This window comes from Lycorma delicatula, chromosome 8 (assembly GCF_047948215.1).
Source record: "Lycorma delicatula isolate Av1 chromosome 8, ASM4794821v1, whole genome shotgun sequence".
NCBI classification, from domain to species: domain Eukaryota; kingdom Metazoa; phylum Arthropoda; class Insecta; order Hemiptera; family Fulgoridae; genus Lycorma; species Lycorma delicatula.
In genome coordinates, this window is record NC_134462.1 from 91,534,013 (window position 1) to 91,561,525 (window position 27,513).

Consider the following 27,513-nt stretch of genomic DNA (forward strand, 5'->3'; position numbering starts at 1 on the left):
TTACATAATAACAGAAACTATAATGTTATAACTATGTAAAAAATTAACTTACCTTAAAATGACTAGAATATTATTCACCCAAAGATGATTTTTATTTTTTGGAAATAAAAGCTCCTTATTATATGTAGTTAATTTTGTCACTTATCTATTTTCAAAACAAAACAAAATAGCCAAAAACTAATCTGCACACAACATATAAAAATAACACAGAATCAAGTATTAAAAAAATTTAGCATAGGCAAACATACACACACACACACACACATCTAAGAAGGTTAATTTAAATAATTTTTAATTGAATAATCCATTGAATAAACAATTTAAAGAAAATCAGTTTCTACATGTTTGTCACACACGGAAAAAAGATGACATCACTTGTCAGCTTTCAATACTTCACAAATAATACGAATTAGAAATACCAAAAAACCCCACCTCCTAATTGACAAACTTGCAATCTAAAATCATTATGTAACCAAAATTACTTACATTTACAGAGTTAAACTTTAATTATATTATTGTTATTTTGTGCTAAAAATGTAGAATTAACTTTTAAAGGTAATAAACATTTATTTATTTGTTAGTTAATACAGTCACTCATCCAGTTATAGTGTATTATTTTTAACAATGTGGTTATCCAAAATGCCAGATCTGCGTTAGGAATTAAGGCCAATCAGAAGCCAGCAGCCTCACCTACTGATATCCCAACTGTAATATTGATTTTTATTTCATGATTGTTTAGGAAATTTAAGATTACATTACATGTTGTAGTAGGATTGTTCAAGACCACTTTTGATCTAAGAATTGGAAATACCCAAAGAAATGCTAGTATTTAACCAACAAGTACAAGATACGGTAAAAACTCTTCAATGGATAAATTATGCAACAAATGGATTATTCAAGCAATTTTTTTTTTTCAACAATCTGTGTTAGTATGTGTGCACACACATGCATGAAACACTTATCTTTATTTATAATCTACAGTTAAATATTAAAATAATTTTTACACAAATTTTAATTCAATTATTATAAGAGCTCAACTTTGAAAAAATACTGAAAGATTAAGATACAGAATAAAAAAAATACTTATTGCATTTTGTGGGGAAACAATTTCCTAAAAGAACTTTTTTTAAATAAAATATTTATTACTTGCGTTCAAAATTCTTTGTATCAGATTTTTTCAGGGCTATAATTCACAGCAATAATAAAGCAGATGGTGGGAGCATCAGATTGTAATTTAACACAGAGGATACCTCTTACTGATAATTGCATCTGAGATCAGTCTGATCTAACCACACTTAGCTTGGTAAAAAGTGGTAAAAAAAAATCCATTCATTATGTAGCCAAGTAATATATTTGATGAGTTTTGTGTTTATTTAGTATGTTGTTTTGGTGAAATTCATTTTTTTTTATAAATTTATATTGTTAAAAGTATACTGAGTTCATGACTATTCCAAATTTTTTTGCTGTGCTAAATTTGCAAGTTGTATAATACCTATGGTGCTGCTTATGGAAGAGGATTCTAATGTGGGTGGATGTACACATTCTTTAATGGTTTATTAATGGGTGCTTTCTTAGTTTGTTGTGTAATCTGGTGTACTTAGTTTATAATTTTGAAAGCAACATAATAGTTTTTTTCTTAAAATGTTGGTGAATTGTAAAATGTTTGCTGAAATGTTTTTTTTTTATTGTGACAGAGTTAATACATCTTTTAATGTACAAATATTGACAACACATACCATCAGAATCAAATTTTATATATTACCTCTTAGAAACAGGCCACTATTAAAAAATAACAAATTTTAAAATGCAGCATAGACAGAACAGATAATTGAAGATATAAGATGTAGTAAATATATTGAGAATTAAGATACAGAGGAATAACTAACTATTCTTTTGAAGAGAAATAACCTCTCCCTTTTTTATGTGAGTATGAGGGGGGGTCCCTGTATTACATTCAAAGTGACAGCTTCAAACTTGTACCTATTTCCAAGTAAACTCAAGAATTTCAAGTTTATCTACATTCACAGCAGCAGCAGCAGCTGGATGGCAAATATTCTAATCTTATAATCAAGAGGTCTCCAGTTGAGTTGCTGTGTTGTTTTTCAACTTTAAACTTTTATTTTTTTCCTTGCGTATAACACTTAATACTCATGATCTTTTGTTATATTGTACTTACAAGAATCTGGAAAACCCATTTTATTTGAATATAACAATCATTTACCTAAACTCTTTATAAATATGTATAGGAATCTCATGAAAAATGAAGGATTAACAAATAGGCAACAAACAAATTTTGTTTTATAAAACTTGAAAAATGTAAATAAATTTCTTTTGAAATAAGTTTGCTACAATTCACAGGATGGCAATTATAAAAAATCTCTTGTGGATATCACATGACTTCCTTGTACGCCTATTAAACTACATATACATATTTTTTTTAAATGAAAAGTACATAAAATTTTATTTGATTAATAACTAATGATATTTTATCATTTTTTTTTTTTTGTATTCACTTATTTATTGTGAAAATGTTTTACAATCAGAGGTTAATAATTATTAATAAATCAATATATTAAAAAAAAAGGAGATGAAGTCAATTTGAACCTATTTGCCTTCTCCTTGTTAGTCCAAATATTTCATTAATTAAAATTTTATTTGGCTATAACTCTGGAACCAATGAAAATAAGTACCACTTAAGATATATAGTTGAAAAGCTCTCGGCAATCATGGCTTGTTACTGTAGTTAAGAAAAAGTCCAAAATCCAAATGTTTTGGTTTTTTTTGGTTCTTTGGACACTTTTGATTCATTCAATTGCAATCAAAAAAGGAGGTGCACAACTAGATGTTACAACAGTCCTAAATCCAAAATTTCAAGATCCTATACAGCTAATCGTTTTTAAGTTATGTGAGATACATACATACGTATGTACAGATGTCAAAACTAGTCAAGATGGATTCAGGGATGGTCAAGATGGATATCTCCATTGAAATATGAAAACCGAAATGCTTTGCGATCACAATATTTCCTTTACTTTGTAAAAACGTTTTACTTTGTAAAAAAGTTTTTTTTAGTGTTACAATTTTTTTAGGAGTGCTTTTTGTTTAAAATTTTTCCAACACTACCAACTGAAATTCCTGTAGTTGGGTGACATGTTCCTGAACTTGTTTATGAAGGATCAGTCCACCTTGTGCCTCCTTTGTCAAACTTGAAAACATTAAACATAACTTTTTTCTCTCATACCCTCTCATACTCTCTCATACCTTCTATGATAATAAAATGCAATTTATAATAACATACTAAATTAAACTTCTTGTAATCTAAAGAAACAGAATTCATTAACGATAGAAAATGTGAAAATTAAAAAATTTTAATGCCAATAATTTTTGTAAACAGAATTTTTTCACAAAACCAACATAAAACACTCATACAGATACAGTAAGTTACAAACACACTGGGATAGCGAAAAAGCAACTGAACAAATGCATATCCCTGCTGCCAAAAATGTCTTGTCTTTATTGAAACAGTTCCAGGACAAACTTATTGTGGTTTACAACAGAGCCCTATAATGTGTAAAATAAGGTATTATTTTATTTTTTACCTTGACTATGAATCATATTTAATCATATTACAGAAGAATATAATTTTTAAGTAAGTTATAATTCTTGAAACATTATTTTTATGGGTAATAATTAAGTATTTTTTCATTTTATTTGTAATTAGCTTATTTTTATAAAAATACATTAGAGGTTAGTAAAAAAATTTACCTGAGCCTTCATCAGAATTAATGAAGGCAGAAGCAATGCCGGCACCATTGTCAGTCATCATGCATTCACTTTCTAATAAAAGAAATTCTTGTAGTTCTTCTTGACTATCAGCAGTATGAAGTCGTTGAAATGATTCAGGATCTAATTCTCGTGGTTCTAAAGGATATAATGTATTAGCTTGTGAAAAGTTATGTTGGGGACCAGAACGTTGTGATTCATTAGAAGAAATACGAGATCGTGGGAATGTCTGACTACGTGGAGATTCATCATTAATATGAGTTTCATGAACTGAAGAAATATTATGTAATGATGTTGAAATCAGTCGTTTTGAAGTGTCATAATTATCAGATTTACTACTACCACTTGTAGATGGTTCACTTTTTTCTTCAATTGGTGGCAACAAATAAAAACTAGCTGGTGGTTCATGTTCATTATGACGAATTTCATTAAATGAATTATTTACACTATCCTCATACTCACTTCCCTGATATAATGTTCTATCACTTTTATTACAAACCACTGATGCTGGAGTATCACATGATTTCTCAATACAAAAAACAGAATCGTCACCTGGAGATAAGTCTCTTAAAGAAGTCCAACTAATACTTTCTTTAACACTTGCATGCTCCAAACTATCCAAAGATAAAGCAGGTATGATTGAAAGTTTACTACTACCTTTTAATTGTGCCTGTAATTCTTCCATATGAGTGACCCATTCAGGTTTACGATATTCTTTAGTACCAATTATACCTGATGATATAAAAAAGAAATAAAAACAGAAAAATAAGTAGTTAATGAAGAAGCCAAAACAAAATAAATCAAAACAATTATTAGAGATATGGCAAATTTATGATAAAAATGTATATCTGTTAATATAAATACAACAAACATTAAAACAACCAAAAAAAGAAAAAAAAAAATTAAAAAAGAACCATTAAAATGAGAAATTACACAGCCTGAAAGAAAAGCAAAAAACATTAAACAAAAAGTAATAATAATAATAATAATACAAAAATAAAATAAGAGCAATCAATGATAAAATTAAGAAAATTCACTGCAAAAGCAACATATTAACTTAAAATAAATAATAAATTCAGTTCCTGCAAAAACTTAAAAACAATTTTTAAAATAAAAATAATATGTTAAAATAATTAATTAGTGTGATGTAATCATGTGGTGTTAAAAATAAGCTGCTTGTTATGTAAATGCAATTATGACAATTGGACTGAATGATGTAAATGATAGTAGAGTATTTATAAAAAGAAAAAGGAAAAGGAGATGAACAGGTATGAAGACTAGAAGAAAGAGCAAGAGATAAAAGTTGAATCAGAAGAATTCGCAAGAATCCTAAGCTGAAAAAATACAGCAAAAAAAATATTATAATTTTTAATATAAAATAATATATTTATGTTAATACAGTAAAGTAATTAAAGAAAATAAATTTCAAATAACTGTAACTATAAGAATATTTTCTCGTTAAATGTAACGAATATGAAAATTAAATATGAACTTGAATAGTTGTTTATTATTATTTCTATTCTACCTTTTGTAAAATATGATCTAGTGGCACAACATTAAAATTACACACAATAATTGTTTTAATGAGTAACCAAAATTTAAAACTTTAATTTGTCAGAAGTATCCATTTTATCTTTTTCACCAGTCATAAAAATAATAATTTAATGTAATTCTCCAATTTTTAATTCCAGATTTTATAGGACAACAAAATCTTCAAATTTAATAGCAAAATTTACCAACAATCAGCTTAAAACTGAATTACATACACACTTGTAGAAAACAATTTTTCTTTATGTTCTACAATGATTTCCCAAACCCAGTACAATAAAGCTAAGGTAACTAATGAAAATAAAAGTGAGCGAAGTCATACTTACTGTAGGCAGATTTCACAGACTGAAATTATATGAGCCTTTTTTTTTCCCCACAATGGTTTCTCGTAACAGATTTTACATATTAAAATAACTCTATATAAGAAAAGACCCAAGTAACATATATAATTTATGTATTTAATGTTAATTAGATGAGGTTAGCGAGTGAAGCAAGCGAAGGTTATGTTATGATAATTTAACCAAACATAACCTACACTTGCTTAACTCACTAACCTCTACAAATAAACAGTAATGTTTTGATTATTCAAATAATAAATTCAATAATTACTTCTTATAGTAGAGTTATTTTAATTTTTAAAATATGTTAAAAAAAACATTGTGGGGGAAAACAGAAAAGGCACAATTATACTGTCTGCTGTTAAGTATAGAAGTTGTACTTTCTCTTAAAAAAACAAAAAACTACAAGGTAACTTCTACGAGAATATCCCCAGTTAAAGAAAATACTGGAATTATTTTATTAAGTATTTTTTTCCTAGCAACTGTTATGTACAATAAATAGAATGATAATGGAAAAATGGTATGAACACACAAGCAAAAGAAAAACTATATTTAAAAACAATTAAATGGTGATACAGAACGCTTTTATTCTTACAAAGCAAATGTTTGTTATGTTTAAACAACCATTAAAAAAATAATAAATAAACAATAATTTTACCTCTATAATTTTATAAGCACATAATAAATCTAGCCAAGTTTAATATAACTTACCACCAATGTTTAATAATGTAACTGTTGAATCAACACCTAATTCATTTTGTGCCTCGCATACTATCTCACCAACATCATCTGGAAATATTTCTGTTATTGTTAGAACTGATGTACCATCTTCAAAATTTTCAATTTGAAAATCTTGAGAAGGTACAATTTCAGTTCCTTGTTTGTACCATCTCACTTTTGGTTTTGGACTACCAACAACTTTTACTTTCAATCTGAAAAATAGAAAAAAAGAATTGCTAAAATACATTTTTCAATTTAACTATTTTAATCATACCAATCTTGTTATGAAAAGCAATAACATGGTGAATTATTAAAAATAACGATATAACAAATTAAACTTTTAAATTCAAATTTAACTTCAAATTTCAATATTTATGATTAAATTTTATTTCAAATTTAACTTTTTGTAAACTTATGTTTTAGATTTTTTTTTGTAGACAGATTCTGTTTTGAATAATAAATATTTAAAATAATACTACTCATATTTCTTATTTCTCCTCTTCTTTTTTCTTTCCATAAGCACTCTCATATCGTACTATAGCATTAAATGAATGAGTTGTATGCATTACATACATTTTTAATAAATAATATATTGGATTTAACAAAATAGTAGTGCAACCAGAAGTTGCTTATGGTACAGATAAAATAAATAAGAATGGAAAAGAATTGTATATTATTTAAAAATATTTGTTTACTTTAAAAACAAATATTTTCTGCAAGGGTAAAATTTGATAAAATAATTCAATCTTGAAATAATATAATTTTGTGAACAAGAAGAAATCAATAGGTAAAAGCAGAAATGGTTTAATTTATATATCCAATCATAATTATGTAGTTCCATATATTGAAATAAGATTGATTGGTTACTGAAAATTACTAAAAAATTGCCAACAAAAAAATCTGATTTTAATTTAAATCTAGTGCCAAGTTTATTTCATATTATATTATATTATAAATCAAGGTTTAAAAATTGATTTTGTTACATAAAGGTTTTAAAAAAAACATTTTTTTTGCAAAATTTATAATGAAAAAAAACTTTGAAATGCTGTTTATTTTATTAATTACAAAAGTTAATAAATATAAGAGTAGAAGCAAAAATTATACCTGACTAATTCTCCTTCATTTGCAGGTACTTCTTCAGGTAATGGAGTAATAAATTTCGGACTGCTACCAATTTCTGTGTCTTCTAAAATATCTTCTTCCTAAACAAAATAAAAAAAATTTCATGCATTAAATTTCTGACATGTAAATTATTATTATTTTACTCACTGTTGAAAAAAAATGACAAGGTTGGATTTAGGAAGGCACAACTAAGAGTGATCTCCATAAGCCCAATCAGGCAGAATTATTTTTCTAGCTTTTAAAGATTCAATTTCATTCATCATTTGACAACTCTGTGGTATCACATCATATTCTACTCGTATTTCATGTAAAAAAAAGACTAAGCAGTCAACTTATCTTTTCTGTGTTTATTTATTTTTTCATGAAATTTATAATAAAAATTGAAAAATTATTTGTAAAGTTGGAATATACAACTTACATGGGGTAAGTAAATTAGTTTAAGAAATGAAGAATTGTTTCATAGAGTTTTAAAATATATCAAGTGTATATTATTTTTTATCATCTAATTCGTTTTCTCTAAGTAACAGTCCATTCACTTCTGATATATAATTGATTAGTTAGTTAAAAATGCATCATTGTTTGAAAATAGTTTATCTACAAAAGTAATATGTAATATTAATAAATCTAATAATATGTAGTATTTTTATACTGTAGATGTACTGTAAAAAAATATAAATGGTTATTCAGATGATTGTTCTCTGAGGCAGATTGTAGCATGTCTGCTTTTCATTCAGGGATCCCAGTCAGGCATAGAATTTTTCATATGCCTATATGAAAATTGAATTTTCATATAGGCATATGAAAAACATACTAGCTTCTGCGGTGAATTAATGAATTAATTCATTAAAAAAAAAATTCATGAATTTAATTGTCTGTGATAGAGATCTCACATAAAATGATCATAGGATCCTACTTTTGAAATTATTCATGTTTGCAAATTATGTATTTTAATACTTCATAAGAAATTTAGATAGAAAGAATTATGCCGTAGTGAAATGGAATTCATATACAGTGAAAGAATGTGATTTAACTTTCTGTTGGGCAGGTGGTAAGGAATATCAACCTCACAGTATAGACCAAAGGGTTGCTCCAGCTCAAGAAGTATCACCCACCGGGTTGGTCTAGTGGTCAACGCGTCTTCCCAAATCAGCTGATTTGGAAGTCGAGAGTTACAGAGTTCAAGTCCTAGTAAAGCCAGATATTTTTACACGGATTTGAATACTAGATCGTGGGTACCGGTGTTCTTTGGTGGTTGGGTTTCAATTAACCACACATCTCAGGAATGGTCGAACTGAGAATGTACAAGACTACACTTCATTTACACTCATACATATCATCCTCTGAAGAATTATCTAAACGGTAGTTACCGGAGGCTAAACAGGTAAAAGAAAGAAAAAGAAAAGCTCAAGAAGTATCAATAATCTTCTCCTTTTAATGACAAATATCAATTTTCTAAACTGTGAATATTGTTTTTTGTAACAGAGGAAAAAAAAATAAACTTAAAATACCTTATCAGCAAGCAGATCTTCCTCAGAACCACTTTGTGCTGTTATAAGAGATGTAGCAACTTCTGAATCAGGAACATATTCATATGCTGTAAAGGAAATTATGAAACTGATAAATTTATATAAAATCAGACAAAAAAAAAAAAATAAATATATTAGAGATACTTATTAAAAATAGCCAGTACAACTTTTAAACTACGTTTCTGTAGATAAGTTTCTGTGTTTGTAGGACTATCAAGCAGAAAGTACAAACTGATCATATACTAAACAACTAATAGTAACGTATGCATCACTTTGGTTTATATGATATGATTTTCTATTGTAGTCTGAAGTTAGGCAGATAATGCGATTTGATAAATGGGTTTTTTAGGTTAGTTCATTTAGATAATTTTGTTTAGTATGGTCCATTGGTACATACAAGAATATATAAATTACAATTCTGTTTACCAACCAATGTAATTATTATGTTCTAGTGCTTTCGGAAGTTATTTTTCCATTTTCAGGAACTTCTGATAAACTTGTATAAGTATTCGCTTAACATATTAATTGGATGTAGATTAAAATAAAAGTAAAATAAAACTTCTATAAATATAACAATCGATCGTCAAGTTATAAAGTCAATCATACATTTGTATGTTTAATCTATAAAAGCGTCTCAATTGTTATAACTGTAGTATAAAAGCAGTTTGGCCAATTGTTTATTCAAAAAAATTTTAAACAATAATTATTGATTCATATGTTGGCCAAACTGATTTTATACCATAGGCATAATGATTGAGATGCTTTTATCAACTAGATGTACAAATGTATAATTTATTTTATAACTTGAAGATTGATTGTTATATTTATTGAAATTTTATTTTATTTTTATTTTAATCTACATAAAATTAGTATGTGAAGTGAATACTTATATACACGTTTATCAGATGTTCCTGAAGATGGAAAAATAACTTCCAAAAGCGCTAGAACATAATAATTAATTACATTGTTTGGTAAATGGAATTGTAATTTATATATTTTCATTTGAATAACATTTCTAATTAGTATTTATAAGGTATTGAGATTTCAATTTGCATTTGTTTATAACTACCAGTATAGTATATTCCTGTAGCCACTTATTTGCTAACAGTTCAGTGAAGTCCTTGTTATAAAAATGTATTAAGTATTCCTAAGTTTGTGGTCCAAAGGGAACCAAATTTGTTCTGGTTTAAAAATTCTCTTAGCTCATCATTCTACATCTGCTTCACATAATCGTTATATTCATAAACTTCCAAGTTTAAAGAAGTTTATGGACTACTAAAGAAAAAAATTGAAGAAAATAGAAGAAAAAAAATTCAAACAATTTACTTACATTTATTGATAATGTAGTTTACATAGATTTTTTTGATGCTCCAGTCTTTAGTTGCCAGCCGATTTCTTTTACTAGTTGAAATATACACAAAATGAAAATCCTTTAATATGTCAAAACTGTGTTTGGCATAGTTTTTAAAAACTGTTGATAAATAAATGCTTATCAATCTATGGTTAAAACATTGTCATATTATAGACATTTTATTGCCATCATAACCCACCTTAATAAGTTACTCAACAAACGAGTAATCCATTTTTTACTTTTTTATTTTTTGACAGTATACAACCTATTACAAAGTTCCATATAGTCTGTGATATAGTTATGAAATAAACATTTAATGCTTTTTAATACTTCTTCTAATTACAGTAGATTGTAGTTCATTTCAAGGATTTCAAGCATTAAACGAAACATTATTTATGTTTAATAGATATTTTAATAAATGATTTCAGAGTTATTTCAAGTATTTTTTTCTCATAATTTAATTATAACAAGAAACAATTTATAATATTTTTAGAAATATTTATTGAAGTAAATTGATTTCATATATATTTATAAAAGAAGTATTGCAGGATATTAATGTGCCGGATAAAAAAACTGAAAGAATGATTTTGACGATTTCTATTTAAGTAAAAATTGAAAGTCAATTGTAACAAGAGGAATAACTGGCTATATATTCAATGAAAATCAACTAGCTTTATAAGTTCTCAATTTAAAGATATTTAAAAAAAATTTAATGTTACAAATAATACCTTCTACAACAAGCGATGCAGAGCATACAGATTCTCCTACAGTGTTTTGAGCAATACATGTGTATAAACCTGTGTCTTCTGGGAATACTTCAGTAATAGCAAGTTTGCAAATGCCTTCTTCATCCTGATAGATATTCAACTGTTTACCTTCATTAACTGGTTTACCATTATGAAACCATGTCACCTTTGGAGTTGGTTTACCAATAACCTAAAAAAAGAACACAAAATTATTAATAAGATATTTCAAAACTGTAAGTAAAACACTCTTTGCAATATTTGTTACTTTATTTTTAATTTAATTTAAAAAAAAAAAATTATGAAGTAATTAAGGAGTAATTCATAAGCCTTTTCTTCTCTATATAAAACTACTGGAAACAGATTATCTTCCTAACTATACTATATCATTTGGTTCAATGTAGATTAGCTTTTCAATGAATGTTATTTATTCCACATACAATGAATATTAGAACCAATTATGCACTGCTACCAAACAACAAATGAAATAATAAACAAAAATACTTAATACAAAAATTATAAAATAAATTTTGGTTTTTTCTTCTGGAAAGTATAATTAACACAAAGTTAACTAGCAGGCTAGTTCTAAAAAGATATAGCAGGGTTTCAACTGCAAGCCTTTAAACAATTTAAAATTGTTTTTTTAAATGCTTATTATGCCAAGTAAAATTGCAAAAGCTATCATAATAAAAAGCTGTCACAGCAATACAAATCAATTATATACACTAATACTAATTTCCTTTATGTATTAATAAAAAAATAACACATTTCCTAATTCAAAATTTTATTTTAGATGTAGTAGACAGTTTGGGGTAGAAACTTAAACACAAAAGTAACAATAGAAAAGTCAAGAAGAAGAACAAAACTGACTTAAAATAAACATTACTTGTAAGTAGGTAGCTGTTTTTTGCATCAAATGATGAGGGATAAACTAATTCTCTGGGTCATATATTATTATAGTTGCAAGCAGTAAATTATCTGACTGTAATAGAAGAATCTTGTTTCTTTGTTTATTATATACTGCCTAAAAACAGCTGTAAACCAAATTGTAACTCACAGTTGGTATTAACCATTCTCAAAGTAATCAATCCTTTGAAAGACTGTCATATTAACTCTAATGATTCAAATCCTAGTAAAGACAGTTACTTTTATATGAATTAAAATACTAGATTATGATACTGATGTTCTTTGGTGGTTGGGTTTCAATTAACCACACATCTCAGGAATAGTTGACCTGAGAGTATACTTCATTTACATTCACACATATCCTCATTCATCCTTTGGTAAACCATTATTTTGTACTTTCATAAATAACAAAATCAATAATAATTAGAAAAAAATAAACAAATAAAATGGGCGACTAATTTAGGATATAATTGATCTGAAAATTAATTCTCACATTCAGGTTACAACCTTCTTGGTTTGTAAAGAAGTAAAACATACTTTAACACACTTACTTTGCATGTAAGTAATGCTGATTCGCCATCCATAACTTTTGCAGTGACAGGTGTTTGTACAAAAACAGGAGACTGAAGATCAGGTGCTTGTTCCCATTCAGGAAGAACATTTAACGTAGCTGTTGATGTAACAGAACCAATAACATTTTCTGCACGTACAGTATAATCACCAGCATTATCAATCAAAGTTGTAGGCAACATAAGAGCAGATCGATTATTCTCTGTCATAATACGTACTTCTGGACTTGACTGAAATAGAGAAATAAAATAAAATTTATCACCTTTTTTTTAATCGTAAATATAGAAAAAACTTACCACAAGCAACTATTCAAAGTAAATGAAATAAAATATCTCAGAAAAAAGCAATAAACAAAGTAAAATGTCTCTTACAGTAACACAATTTTAATTGTATTGAAATATTTTTAAGACCACCCTTTTAATAATTTACCAGGATTTTTTTACTAATTAAAAATGGAAACATCTGTTTAAAATGATAAATTTTAAAATGTACGAGTATTCTAAGAAATATGAAAAATAAAAAAGCCAGAAAGTAAAAACTAAGATTCAGTTTAATTTTTATGTTTTAAAAAGGTGTATTTATAAATACTAAAAACAAGATTTCAAGGCAATCAAGGTTAGTTAATTGAGGAATGAAGAAAAAATGATAATTATATTGGAGAAAAAGATTAGATAATTAAAAATTGAAATACCATCAGAATTTTAATAATCGGTGGCAATAAAAATGGTACTTACTTTAACAGCAACTGAATGTTGAAACCACTGGAATGAACAAGTAGGATATGATTCAACAATGACTTCCATTATAGCAACCTCTCCTTCACACACTGTTTTAGGTTGTAATGGTTGAATAAATCTTGGAGCTTTAACATCCTTCATTTCTTCTATTTCTTCACGTTCTAAATCATTTTAATATATTTTAATTAATTTCAATAACAATAAAAAAACTATTTGTGCAAATTCATACAGTAACTATTAAGATTATATTAATTTAGTTCAAATTTATATAGATGTGGTATTGCGAAACTTATATTGTCTGAATTCTCTTTTTTATTTTCATCTGAAAAATATGATTTTAAATTTATTTCATATCAACTCTATATTGGTTTTTGCGAGAAAATTAACAGATAACTTAAATGAATGAATTATATAAAAAAAAGAAAAGCCAAACAGTTAATTACCTCTAATTGTGACAGATCCTGAGGTTCTCGCTTCACCAACAGAATTCATAGCTCTTACTTCATATTTTCCACTAACTTTAGTGGTAGTTTTATGTAATGTCAAAGTAGTTCTATTTTTAAATACTTCCATATCTGAAGATGGTAATATTTCTCTACCGTTTCTATACCAGCGTACTTCAGGTTGTGGTATACCAGTAAATTCAACTTCTAAAGTTACTGGTTGACCTTTCTCAACCATAACTGCTTGTAATGGTTTTGTAATTTTAGGTGCTTCTAAAACTTCAGGCTGTTCAATAACTGCTGTTTCTTCTATTAAAAAAAAAATACATAATTCATTAAGTTATACATTTAATTAAAAAAAAAAAAAAAAATGGTATGTAATTAGCAAGAGGGTTGGACATAAATTAATTGTTCTCAGATTTTCAAGATTAAGAATAACAGATTAAGGCCTAGATAGATATTAACATTACTTCTGTCTTTTAATCACAATTTGTTATAGGACTCTAATAAACATCACTAAACCAATCAACTACAACATGACCACAAACAAGAAAAATTTTTTTAAAAGTAAAAATGGTTATTATCAACCGAAGAACAAAACAAAAAAAAATCTGCACTACAGCTAACTAAACTGTAGCTAAGCTAAAATAACAATTCAATAATTTTTGAAAAGTTGAAGAAAAAAGTATCCATAATAATCTACAAAAGAATTTTCCAAGTTGTAGTGTAACAGATAATAACAAACATTGTCAAGTCTTGCCCGTGGTTCCTGGACAAGATGGCTCACTACTATGGTGCACAGGTTGCCCTTTCTCACTACATAATACCTTTCTTTAACTTTGTTCATTCGTTCCCGTACTTCCTTCTGTCTACGTACTTCCCCGTACTTGGGTTGCAGGTACTCTAAGCTGAGGAAGCCAGCAATCTGATGACAAATTCAGTGCATTCTTGATGTTATCTGATAGGAGCTATTTGTGGAACCCTATCAGATGAGAAATCAGTGATTCTTGTTTCCTGTTTGGACCGAACAAGAAGTGTGAAGGCTAAAGCTGGGTGTTTTAATTACATAAAAAAGACTTACAAAAAATAAATATGTAAAGTTGATATGGTAGAAATTTTAAAAGATTTAAAAAAACAATTTATAAAAAGATGTAAAGATTTTTTTTCTGGGCAAAAAATGAAGTGTCGTCATCAGTGCCCGCACATATAATGTATTAATATTACATTAATACAATAAAATTACCATCTGAAACACACCAAATGCAACAACTTGATGGGTTAGTTATACCCAGAAAAATCTCATGATTATCCAAATACTCCACCATACTTGTAATTTTTATAAGGTATAGATGAAATGAACAAAGAAAATTTTACAAGTATGGCATACAGCAAACCGAGTATGGTGCTTCCAACAAAAATGAAAAGAAATTCCAAATAAATAATAAAATTTAAACAAAAGTTTAATGGATTTTTAAAAATTTTCTTTATTTTTCACATCACCATCTAGATTACTCTCAAATACTGTATGCTAATCTGAATCTCTGCTACAATATCGCAAAATCCACACAGTTAAGAAGAATGTGATGTACTCTCATCACCGGGTGACATGAGTAAAAGATACTTTAATGTCTAACGTAACTAACAAGGGCACTTCATGGTGACTGTTTTGGATAAATGATTCCCATGGCAATACACTGACAGTATGTTAGGTATATTATAATTTTTTGTCAACACTCATATCTAGTTGTAGGTTCCAAATAAATAACGATGAACCAGATATCTTGGAGACTATTGTTTTATCTAAATTAAGGACATTCTGAAGGAATAAGTTTTTTCTCATATTACTTAATTCTTTCACGTCATCGAAGATATATGAAATATTCCAAATAATTTATTTTATAAACAAATAATACAGTTTAGCTATGTAAACTTTATTCATTCTTAATATAACAAAAGATTAAAACATAGGCAATGATGTGCTAACTTTAATCCTCTAGTAATTAATAAGAGTTGTTATAAACTTTTATAATTTGATTGTTTCTATATAAAAATTTAATTTTTTGAAGTATTTATATTATTATTATTTTGTGGAATATAAATTGTTTTTTAATAGAAAAAATGGATTATCATAAAGTACACTTACGTAAAACAATATTTGCCCTACATTCTGCTTTCCCAAATTTATTAACAGCACGAACAGAATAAAATTTTTCATCTATTTCAGGTGTAGCATTTGTTATTGCAAGTGTGCTAACTCCAGTATCTGGATTAAAAAATAACTGATGAGAGTCATCAGGAATTATTTCCTCATTTACTCTATACCATTTAACTTCTGGAGTTGGTCTACCAATAACTGTGCAAGTTAATACAACATTTTCATGTACCATGGCAATTTGTGGTTTCAGAGGTTGTGTAAATCGTGGTGCTTCTCCAGAGTCTTCTTTTTCTGAAATAGAATGACAACCTTTTAATTAAATTAAATACTTTTATAAATTAAAAAAAGAAAATCACAATGAAATATTTTTTTAAATCAAATTTGTTTGCAACAATTTACATTACAGTAGTGATTAAAAATACTAAACAATTTTAATGTTAAATGTTTTGCATATTAAAAATAATATGTTGTAGGCTTTCTCCAATGTGATACTTGGTGGTTTCCACATGAATTCCAAGTAACATCAATTTAAGACTAATATTTAACACCAGTGGTTAAAACCATTAGTTTACATCATCAGTATTGTTGATTTCCTCCAGTATGCTGGTGTCAGAAGAGCATCCCACACTAAAATTCATTTCATAGCCATCCTTTTCATCATAAGTTGGAAAACTAAAAAAATTTGAGAAAAATTGATGATGATTAATGTATGTAAAATGTAAATTAATTTAAAAAAATTGCTACAACCCACTGTTATAAAAAGTGTATGTCACTTACATGCACGTACACTTGTATAATAAAAAATTTAAACAATAAGTTCCATTTTTCAAAAAAAAAAAATTGTTGAACATAGAGGTCAATATTATTCAAAAGAAATTCTAACAGGACATTACTTACCAGAAGGCATAGAACTGTACTGAAAAATGTACATAGACAATTTTCCATTTAAATTTAAAATTAATAATTATTTCCTTTATTTTAACAGAATCATATGATTATATCTATTTCAAAAATTGTAAGGACAATTCACTCATTCATAGAAGTGCATTGTAGTTAACCAAAATTAAAAGGTAATAAATCTCTCCAGCAATCCAAAAAGTGAGAAATAGAAAATGAAAAGGAGTTTCCTGGCTCTTGATCAAAACTATCCTTTACTAGACAATGCAATATATTGCTAAGCTATTAACATGCCTTTAAGTAAATAGATGCAGAAACAATTTCTACTATAAATTATAAAATAGAGAAGAAAAATTTACTTCTCCAAGTTATGCGATTCATATAGTAAAACAAAATTTTATATAACATTACTTAGTTCATTAGAATTAAGTTCTCAGCGATCCCATTGTAAGATTTAATAAAAAATGATATATCAGTTAAAAAATTCATAAGCAGAAACTTCACAGAATAAAAGCTGTGTATTAAAATAATTTTATTATTAGACAAAGGTCTAACAAACTTTATCAACAAAGCAAATCATGGTAAGTCTCTTCCAATGATGAGACTCTTTGGAAATACCATTTAAAATCTTTTAAAAGAAAAGACCATTAACACAATAAAAAAAATTAATAATGACATGAAAACCATAAAAAAATTACATCAAATTCCAAACCACAAATATATTTATTTGTTATAAAAGGCAAACAAACAAAATTTATTATCACTTGAAAACCAAAAAGAAAGACGACACATTAATTATTCTGTGACAATAAAGGTAATTCCATTCAGATTATTATCTAGATAATAAAAAAATTCTCAGAAAATATATGTAAACAAACAAATTAAAATTTTTTTTAGTATTTTTAAACAAAATTCATGCAGGCAAAAATTTCATACATAAAATCACTAGTTTAAAAAAAATCATGATGAACACATTCATAATATACAGATGTAGAGTAATATAAAAAAAAAAATTGGCTGAGAAAATTTTTTTAAATTAAGGACAATATTAATAACAAATAAGAGAGGAAAATACATGCTAATGTATTCAAATCAAATAACATAAAAAGAAAACAAAAGTGGAAGGAAAATAAAAAAAATGGGAATTTTCATAAGCATGAAGCAAATTCCTACAAAAAGTATACGTAATAAGCTTAGCAGAGTAAAACAAAAAACAAAACTATAAACTGAATAAAAAATCTGACAAATGCAATATGAAGGGTCTGAAATGTACCTATAACAATTAGGTTTGCAGTACAAGTAGCTCTACCGGCGGGGTTAGATGCAGTTACTGAATACATTCCAACATCTTCTGGACGTGATTCAGATATTTCAAGGGTAGCAACTGTATCTGTTATCATCATAATAACTCTTTCATCAGGGTGTATTTCTTGACCATTTCTGTACCAGTTTAGGTGAGGAAAAGGTATTCCTTCCACTTTACAAGTGAAGAGTACAGGTTTACCTTGTTCGACAATTGTAGGTTGAATACGCTCTATAAAACGTGGTGGTATGGTATTTGTTATTTCAGTTACTGACTTCTGAACAACAGTCTGTTTAATAACATTTTCTTGTTCTTCAATAACTTCATCAGATTTTACATCAGAAGTACGCTTCTGAGATATAATCTCTAAATCTCCAAGTGGCTTGTCATAATCTTCAAATAATACACCATGACGATCAGGTTCTACACGCTTTGACTGAATAGCAATTTCCATTTTTTGTTTCAAAACATCTTCTGTTTCAACATCTTCTATCACTTTAATTATGTCCTTTTTAGCTTTCTTCTGTTTTTTCTTCTTTAAGGTAACTTCTGTAGAAGATGTTACTGTTGAATCATCTTCAATGTCACGAACACTTTCTTCAACATGACTAACTACAAGTTCATCTTTAACAATATCTTCTGAATCTTCCTCAGGCACTAATCGAGAAGTAGAGAGTCTTACAATTTTTTTCTTCCTCCATGGTAACGGTGCTTCTTCTTGAACATCAGGACTATGTTTTACAACATCCTCCAAAGGTGTAAAAGGCAATTCCTCTAAAGGTGCAGTAGGTTGCGAGACGAAATCACCAGGGGAAATATCAGATATCTCAGTACTTTCTACAGGTTTAACCACATCAGGAGTTTCAGACTCTTCTTCTGGTTTAGCATCATCTTCTTTAACTTTTGGTTTCTTTAACTTCTTCTTCTTTTTTGTTTTATCAGGAACATCATCAAATTTTTCAGGAGAAATTATTTCTTCAAATTCAGTTGATGGAAAAGGTTTTGGTTTACCAACAGAAGGCTGGTCATTCTCCTTTTCAACATCTGGTTTATCTTTGGTCCAAGGTTTCAGAGTAATTGTTTCAGGTTGTTCAGGAACTGGTTCTCCTTGTTTCTTTCTAAGTTTTATATCTTTTTCTTCTTCCTCAGGCTGATCTTTGGGTTTCCCAAGAATAAGCTTCCTTTCCTCATCTGGTTTTTCAGCAGTAGGTTTCTTTGGTTTTTTAGTTTTCTTTGGAATTTCATGATCTTCTTCTACTGGAATATCTTCTTTTGGTCTTTCAAACAGTTCATCTTCGGGACCCTTACCAGTTTCTATGTCTTCTAAAGGTTTTAGCTCATAAGGTGTATCATCTTCCTGCTGACTAGGAATAGTACCGTCTGGTTTCATTTTCTTAGGTTTTTCTTTTAACTTATCTTTTTCGTCTTCTTTCTTTTTAGGAATAGGTTTTAATTTAACTGTTTCTGTTTGATCCTCATCTTTTGGAATTTTTCCTTTGCCGATTTTTAGTTTATCTTTTTCATCTTCTTCAGGTTGAGGTTTGTCAGTCTTTTCTTTAGGAGACTTAGAATCTTCTGGTTTGTGTTCTTCTTTTTCCTTGGGAATATCTTCAAACGGCTCATATTTTTCTAATTCTGTAACAACTTTACCAGGTAATCTTATTCGTTTTGGTTTCCTTTTCTTAACCTTTTCCGCTTCTTCATAATTCCGTGAAAGGATTCCATTATCCATGTAAGTCTCAATTTCAGTAATAATGGGAGTTTGCTGTTTAGGTGGAAAATCTATCCTAGTAATTCTACTCTTAAGCATAACTTTTGGCACTGTAACTGATTCAATTTCTTTCTTTGGTATTTTTGGTGCCTTCTTCAGTTTAATAGAAGCAAATAATGGCAAATCAGAAACTGGTATTACATTCATTTTTGTTGGTTTTATTTCCTTCCTTTCTATTTTTTGTAAAAATGGAGCAAGTTTTTCTTTATTAGGAGAAGTAGGTTTAACTTCTGTATCTGGGGTAACATCTTCAGCAGTCTCCTTTTTATCAGACGGCTTCTTCTTTTTTGTTTTCTTTTTCAAAGGATGTAATTCTTCTGTATCTTTAGGTATATCATAAACATCAGTGGTTTTTATTGGTGTTATATCAGGAGTATCCTCAACAATATCATCCTTCACAACTGGTTTATCAGCACTTTCAGGAACCACTTCACTAATTTCCTCATCATGGCTTTCTGGAACCAAATCACTAATTTCCTCACTGCCCTCAGGTTGAAGAACAGACTTTGGCTTCTTCACCTTCTTCTTTGTTTTCTTTTTCTCTGGAGAGTCTTTGAAAGTTTCAGGAGAAACATCTTCTTCTAATTCTGTGGTTGGGAATGGTGAAGGTTTTCCAATGGAAGGTTGTTCACTTTTCTTCTCATCATTTGGTTTATCTTTGGTCCAAGGTTTCAGTGTAATTGTTTCAGGTTGTTCAGGAACTGGTTCTCCTTGTTTCTTTCTAAGTGATATATCTTTATCTTCTTCCTCAGGCTGATCTTTGGGTTTCCCAAGAATAAGCTTCCTTTCCTCATCTGGTTTTTCAGCAGTAGGTTTCTTTGGTTTTTTAGTTTTCTTTGGAATTTCATGATCTTCTTCTACTGGAATATCTTCTTTTGGTCGTTCTAACACTTCATCTTCGGGACCCTTACCAGTTTCTATGTCTTCTAAAGGTTTTAGCTCATAAGGTGTATCATCTTCCTGCTGGCTAGGAATAGTACCGTCTGGTTTCATTTTCTTAGGTTTTTCTTTTAACTTATCTTTTTCATCTTCTTTCTTTTTAGGAATAGGTTTTAATTTAACTGTTTCTGTTTGATCCTCATGTTTTGGAATTTTTCCTTTGCCGATTTTTAGTTTATCTTTTTCAACTTCTACTGGTTGTGGTTCATCAGTCTTTTCTTTGATGGTCTCAGAAAGCTCTGGTTTACCTTCTTCTTTTTCTTTATAATGTTCTTCTAACTGCTCATCAGATGTTTTTTTTCCTCTTCTCCACGGTAATTGTGGTTTTTCTGAAAGCTTTTGTCTCAAAGCATCAGAAATTTCTCCTTCATCTATTGGTTTAACTCCCTTGACAATGTTGAGAGGCGTTTGTTCTGGCATTTCTATTTCAGATTCTGGTACAGGTTTTGTTGGTTTCATTATTCCTTTGATAGTTTTTGGAACATCTAGTTTTTGAATAACTTCTATTTCAACATCTTTAGTTTTATCAATTTCTTCAAGAACTTCCTCCACACCTTCAGCAAACTTAACATGTTTCTCTCCTAATGTTTTATCATCTGGCAATTCATGAAAATGATCATCCCGCATTGAACTCTGTTTATCTATTGCCAGACTGTAATCATCAACCCTCTGGACAGTAACATCATTGTCATCTCTTATTAAAGGTTTGCCATCTATATCTTTAACTAAATTTTCATCAAACATTGTAGATAATGCTTCTGGTTTAATAGATTTATCTTTATCTGTTTTCATTACCTTAATTTTAATGATTGTTTCATCATCATCCATCAACTGGGGTTTGCTTTCATCAACTGAAACTGGAGATTCTTCTGTTTTCAAAATCACACTATCAGGTTTAGGAATACCTTCAGTAATTCTCTCATTGAGGTTGATAAGAGGTTTCATATCTTTCAATTTCTTTCCTCGCTGCCAAGGCAATGAAATAATTTCTTGAGGTTTTTCTAGCTCTGGTTTTTCAGGCACTTGATCGACTTCTGAAGAGATTTTTTCTTCAGGTTTAAGAATACCTTCAGGAATTTCCTCTACTGGTTTTGTAGGAGCCTTAATTTCTTTCTTTTTCTTTCCTCGTTGCCAAGGCAATGAACTAGTTTCTTCAGGGTTTTCTTCCTCTGGTTTTTTAGAAACTTCATCAACATCTGAAGAAGGTTTTTCTTCAGGTTTAGGAATACATTCAGGAATTGTCTCAACAGGTTTAGTTGTTGGCTTAATTTCTTTCTTTTTCTTTCCTCGCTGCCAAGGCAATGAACTAGTTTCTTCAGGTTTTTCTTCCTCTGGTTTTTTAGGTACTTCATCAACATCTGAAGAAGGTTTTTCTTCAGGTTTAGGAATTGCCTCATCAGGTTTAGTTGTAGGTTTAATTTCTTTCTTTTTCTTTCCTCGCTGCCAAGGCAATGAACTAGTTTTTTCAGGTTTTTCTTCCTCTGGTTTTTCAGAAAGTTGATCAACCTCAGTTGGTTTTTCTTCAGGTTTAAGAATTCTTTCAGGAATTTCCTGCACAGATTTAGTTGCAGGCTTCATTTCTTTCTTTTTATTTCCTTGTTGCAAAGGTAATGAACTAGTTTCTTCAGGTTTTTCTTCCTCTGGTTTCTCGGACAGTTGATCGACTACCGAAGGTTTTTCTTTAGGTTTAGGAATACCTTCAGGAATTACGTCCTCAGGTTTAATTGTAGGCTTTATTGCTTTCTTTTTCTTTCCTCGTTGCCAAGGCAATGAACTAGTTTCATCAGGTTTTTCTTCCTCTGGTTTTTCAGGAACTTCAACAACATCTGAAGAAGGTTTTTCTTCAGGTTTAGGAATACCTTCAGGAATGGCCTCATCAGGTTTAGTTGTAGGTTTAATTTCTTTCTTTTTCTTTCCTCGCTGCCTAGGCAATGAACTAGTTTCTTGAGGTTTTTCTTCCTCTGGTTTCTCAGGCAGTTGATCGATTTCTGAAGGTTTTTCTTCAGATTTAGGAATACCTACAGAAATTTCCTCCTCAGATTTATCATCAGGCTTTATTTCTTTCTTTTTCTTTTCTCGCTGCCAAGGCAACGAACTAGTTTCTTCAGGTTTTTCTTCCTTTGTTTTCTCGGGCAATTGATCGACTTCTGAAGAGATTTTTTCTTCAGGTTTAGGAATACCTTCAGGAATTTCCTCCTCCGGTTTTGTAGGAGCCTTAATTTCTTTCTTTTTCTTTCCTCGCTGCCAGGGCAATGAACTAGTTTCTTCAGGTTTTTCTTCCTCTGGTTTTTCACCAAGTTGATCAACCTCAGTTGGTTTTTCTTCAGGTTTAGGAACATCAACATCAGGCACTTCAACATCTGAAGAAGGTTTTTCTTCAGGTTTAGGAATTCCTTCAGGAATTTCCTGCTCAGATTTATCAGCAGGCTTTATTTCTTTCTTTTTCTTTCCTCGTTGCCAAGGCAATGAACTAGTTTCATCAGGTTTTTCTTCCTCTGGTTTTTCAGGAACTTCATCAACATCTGAAGAAGGTTTTTCTTCAGGTTTAGGAATACCTTCAGGAATTGCATCATCAGGTTTAGTTGTAGGCTTAATTGCTTTCTTTTTCTTCCCTCGCTGCCAAGGCAATGAACTAGTCTCTTGAGGCTTCTGTTCCTCTAGTTTTTCAGGCACTTGATCGACTTCTGAAGAGATTTTATCTTCAGGTTTAGGAATGCCTTCAGGAATTTCCTCCTCCGGTTTTGTAGGAGCCTTAATTTCTTTCTTTTTCTTTCCTCGCTGCCAAGGCAATGAACTAGTTTCTTCAGGTTTTTCTTCCTCTGGTTTTTTAGGCACTTCATCAACATCTGAAGAAGGTTTTTCTTGAGGTTTAGGAGTGTCTTCAGGAATTTTCTCCTCAGGTTTTGTTGTAGGTTGAATTTCTTTCTTTTTCTTTCCTCGCTGCCAAGGCAATGAACTAGTCTCTTGAGGTTTCTGTTCCTCTAGTTTTTCAGGTACTTGATCGACTTCTGAAGAGATTTTTTCTTCAGGTTTAGGAATATCTTCAGGAATTTCCTCCTCCGGTTTTGTAGGAGCCGTAATTTCTTTCTTTTTCTTTCCTCGCTGCCAAGGCAATGAACTACTTTCTTCAGGTTTTTCTTCCTCTGGTTTTTTAGGCACTTCATCAACATCTGAAGAAGGTTTTTCTTGAGGTTTAGGAGTATCTTCAGGAATTTTCTCCTCAGGTTTTGTTGTAGGTTGAATTTCTTTCTTTTTCTTTCCTCGCTGCCAAGGCAATGAACTAGTCTCTTGAGGTTTCTGTTCCTCTAGTTTTTCAGGCACTTGATCGACTTCTGATGAAGGTTTTTCTTCAGGTATAGGAATACCTTCAGTAATTGCCTCATCAGGTTTAGTTGTTGGCTTAATTTCTTTCTTTTTCTTTCCTCGCTGCCAAGGCAATGAACTAGTCTCTTTAGGTTTCTGTTCCTCTAATTTTTCAGCCACTTGATCGACTTCTGAAGAATGTTTTTCTTCAGGTATAGGAATACCTTCAGTAATTGCCTCATCAGGTTTAGTTGTTGGCTTAATTTCTTTCTTTTTCTTTCCTCGCTGCCAAGGCAATGAACTAGTTTCGTGAGGTTTTTCTTCCTCTGGTTTCTCGGGCAGTTGATCGACCTCTGAAGGTTTTTCTTCAGGTTTAGGAATACCTTCAGGAATTGTCTCATCTGGTTTAGTTGTAGGCTTAATTTCTTTCTTTTTCTTTCCTCGCTGCCAAGGCAATGAACTAGTTTCGTGAGGTTTTTCTTCCTCTGGTTTCTCGGGCAGTTGATCGACCTCTGAAGGTTTTTCTTCAGGTTTAGGAATACCTTCAGGAATTGTCTCATCTGGTTTAGTTGTAGGCTTAATTTCTTTCTTTTTCTTTCCTCGCTGCCAAGGCAATGAACTAGTTTCGTGAGGTTTTTCTTCCTCTGGTTTCTCGGGCAGTTGATCGACCTCTGAAGGTTTTTCTTCAGGTTTAGGAATACCTTCAGGAATTGTCTCATCTGGTTTAGTTGTAGGCTTAATTTCTTTCTTTTTCTTTCCTCGCTGCCAAGGCAATGAACTAGTTTCGTGAGGTTTTTCTTCCTCTGGTTTCTCGGGCAGTTGATCGACCTCTGAAGGTTTTTCTTCAGGTTTAGGAATACCTTCAGGAATTGTCTCATCTGGTTTAGTTGTAGGCTTAATTTCTTTCTTTTTCTTTCCTCGCTGCCAAGGCAATGAACTAGTTTCGTGAGGTTTTTCTTCCTCTGGTTTCTCGGGCAGTTGATCGACCTCTGAAGGTTTTTCTTCAGGTTTAGGAATACCTTCAGAAATTTCCTTCTCTGATTTATCAGCAGACTTCATTTCTTTCTTTTTCTTTCCTCGTTGCCAAGGCAATGAACTAGTTTCTTCAGGTTTTTCTTCCTTTGGTTTTTTAGGTACTTCATCAACATCTGAAGAAGGTTTTTCTTCAGGTTTAGGAATTGCCTCATCAGGTTTAGTTGTAGGTTTAATTTCTTTCTTTTTCTTTCCTCGCTGCCAAGGCAATGAACTAGTTTCTTGAGGTTTTTCTTCCTCTGGTTTTTCAGCAAGTTGGTCGACCTCAGTTGGTTTTTCTTTTGGTTTTGGAGCACTTTCAGTAATTGCCTCATCAGGTTTAGTTGTAGGCTTAATTTCTTTCTGTTTCTTTCCTCGCTGCCATGGCACTGAACTAGTTTCTTGTGGTTTTTCTTCCTCTGGTTTTTCAGAGACTTGTCGTTCTTCATGAGTGGGTTTTTCATCAGGTTTAGAAATACTTTCAGTAATTGCATCCTTTTGTTTAGTCGAAGACGTAATATCTTTCTTTTTCTTCCCTCGTTGCCAAGGTAATGAGGTAATTTCTTGAGGCTTCTCCTCGTCTGGTTTTTTAGCTACTTGATCTGTTTCAACAGCTGGTTTTTCTTCACTTATATGAGTGACTTCAGTACCTTCCTCTTTAGTATGTATCTTATCTTTTTGTTTTTTAACTTTTTCTTTCTTTTTAAATTGTAATTTAATAATAGTTTGATCCTCTGTTTCTCTTATTTCCTCTTCCTTTTCTTCAACTTCTTTTATTTTATCCTCTATGTTTCTATACTCATTGTGCAAAATTTGTATGTTACGTTGTATTTCCATAGTTTTTTGATTTGTCCCTAGGTGTTTGTATGTTAATTCTATTTCATTTAATTTTTTCATTATGTTATCCTTATCATTTTTCAACTTTTCAATTATATTCTCTCTTATCATCTTTTCCTCCTTTTCCAAAATAGTTTGTTTTATATCTAATAGACTTGTATCTTCTTGAGTTGCCGTTATCAATCTGCTCAGTGAATCAATCTTTTCAGCAATGCCTTCCTGATATTCTGTTTTATCAATAATTAAATCATCTGAAAGTAATGTTTCTGGAGGCATCTTTTTTTGTTTCACTGGTTTTAATTCCACTTTATCCAATGTTTCTTTCTGTAATGGTTTCTTCTCTATAGATGTTTTCCGTAGTTTAACAGCTTCTTCTGTCCATGGCTTATCTTTCTGTAGTTTGGAGTCATAATCTTTTTCTGTAATTAGCTCTTCACTCAAACTGGTATCACTGATGTTCTTTTTAATATCAGTTGGTTTTAATTCAACTTTTTCAAGTTTTTCTTTCATAATTTCTTTTTTATCAACTGCTGTTTTCTTTAAATGAACCTCTTCTTTACTCCATGGTACTGATTCTCTGCGCATCTTTAATTTACTTTCAACAATTTGTTGAATATCTTCTTCTATTTCTTGTGTTTCTATTTCCTTTTTACTTCTTTCATCAATTAATTTCTTTCTGGAATCAGTTTGTTTCAATTCAACCTTTTCTAATTTTTCTTTCTTCATTTCTTTTTTATCTACTTTTACTTTTTTTAACTGAACTTCATCTTTTGCCCAAGGCACTGATTCTCGTCGCATCTTTAATCTATTTTCTACATCCTGTTCTATTTCTTCAGGTGTTTCTAATTTCTTGACTTCTTCATCAATTTTGACCTTTTTTAAGTGTACTTCTTCTTTAGCCCATGGGATTGATTCTCTACGAGTTTTTATTTTGTCATCTTCTTGTGTTTCCAGTCTGTCAGGTATTAATGAATCCTTACGAACTGGTTTAAGCTGAACTGTTTCCAACTGTTCCTTTTTAAATTCTTTCTTTTCGGTAACTGATTTCTTAAGTTTAATACTTTCTTCTGTCCATGGTTTTACTTTTCTTTGTTCATCAATTTCTTCACTTTTAGTATCAAGTGATCTATGTCTTGGGGCACGTTTCCCAGGAGTCTGACGATATCTGTGATCCAAAGATCGTCCTCTTTGTCTGAGACCTTTCCTCCATGGTGCATCTACGCGTGATCTGGGATGTCTCCATGGTAAACTCTCATCACCTATAGGAAGGAATACCTCAACACCTTCACTTACTTCTTCACTTGTTGAGCCTTCTTCTGTTACAAGTGATGTTTCCTCTGAGGAGGACACACTTTTAGAATCACTTGATTTGCTTTTTAAACTACTTGATTTGCTACCCTTATCTGAATCTGAAACTTTAGGTACAGTTTGACTTGCAGCTGGATGTTCTGTAAATAAATGAATGATTTTAGATAATTTCTAAAATGAAAAGTTCAACTGAAAATACAGT

The 27,513-nt window shown here is 29.9% G+C and overlaps 1 protein-coding gene across 9 annotated transcripts in view; it reads right to left on the minus strand.

Moving 5' to 3' along the window:
• Window positions 1–27,513, minus strand: part of sls (sallimus) — a 397,202-nt gene that overhangs the window by 177,599 nt on the left and 192,090 nt on the right. For all 9 annotated transcript variants that reach the window (XM_075372741.1, XM_075372740.1, XM_075372745.1 and 6 more), the window contains exons 75-84: window positions 18,113–27,451; window positions 15,931–16,233; window positions 13,788–14,096; window positions 13,342–13,505; window positions 12,589–12,837; window positions 11,117–11,324; window positions 9,020–9,105; window positions 7,494–7,591; window positions 6,381–6,601; window positions 4,441–4,515 (exon numbers count right to left, since the gene is read on the minus strand). In XM_075372741.1, the coding sequence (XP_075228856.1) occupies window positions 4,441–4,515; window positions 6,381–6,601; window positions 7,494–7,591; window positions 9,020–9,105; window positions 11,117–11,324; window positions 12,589–12,837; window positions 13,342–13,505; window positions 13,788–14,096; window positions 15,931–16,233; window positions 18,113–27,451 (11,052 nt within the window). The remainder of the gene's footprint in view (window positions 1–4,440; window positions 4,516–6,380; window positions 6,602–7,493; window positions 7,592–9,019; window positions 9,106–11,116; window positions 11,325–12,588; window positions 12,838–13,341; window positions 13,506–13,787; window positions 14,097–15,930; window positions 16,234–18,112; window positions 27,452–27,513) is intronic.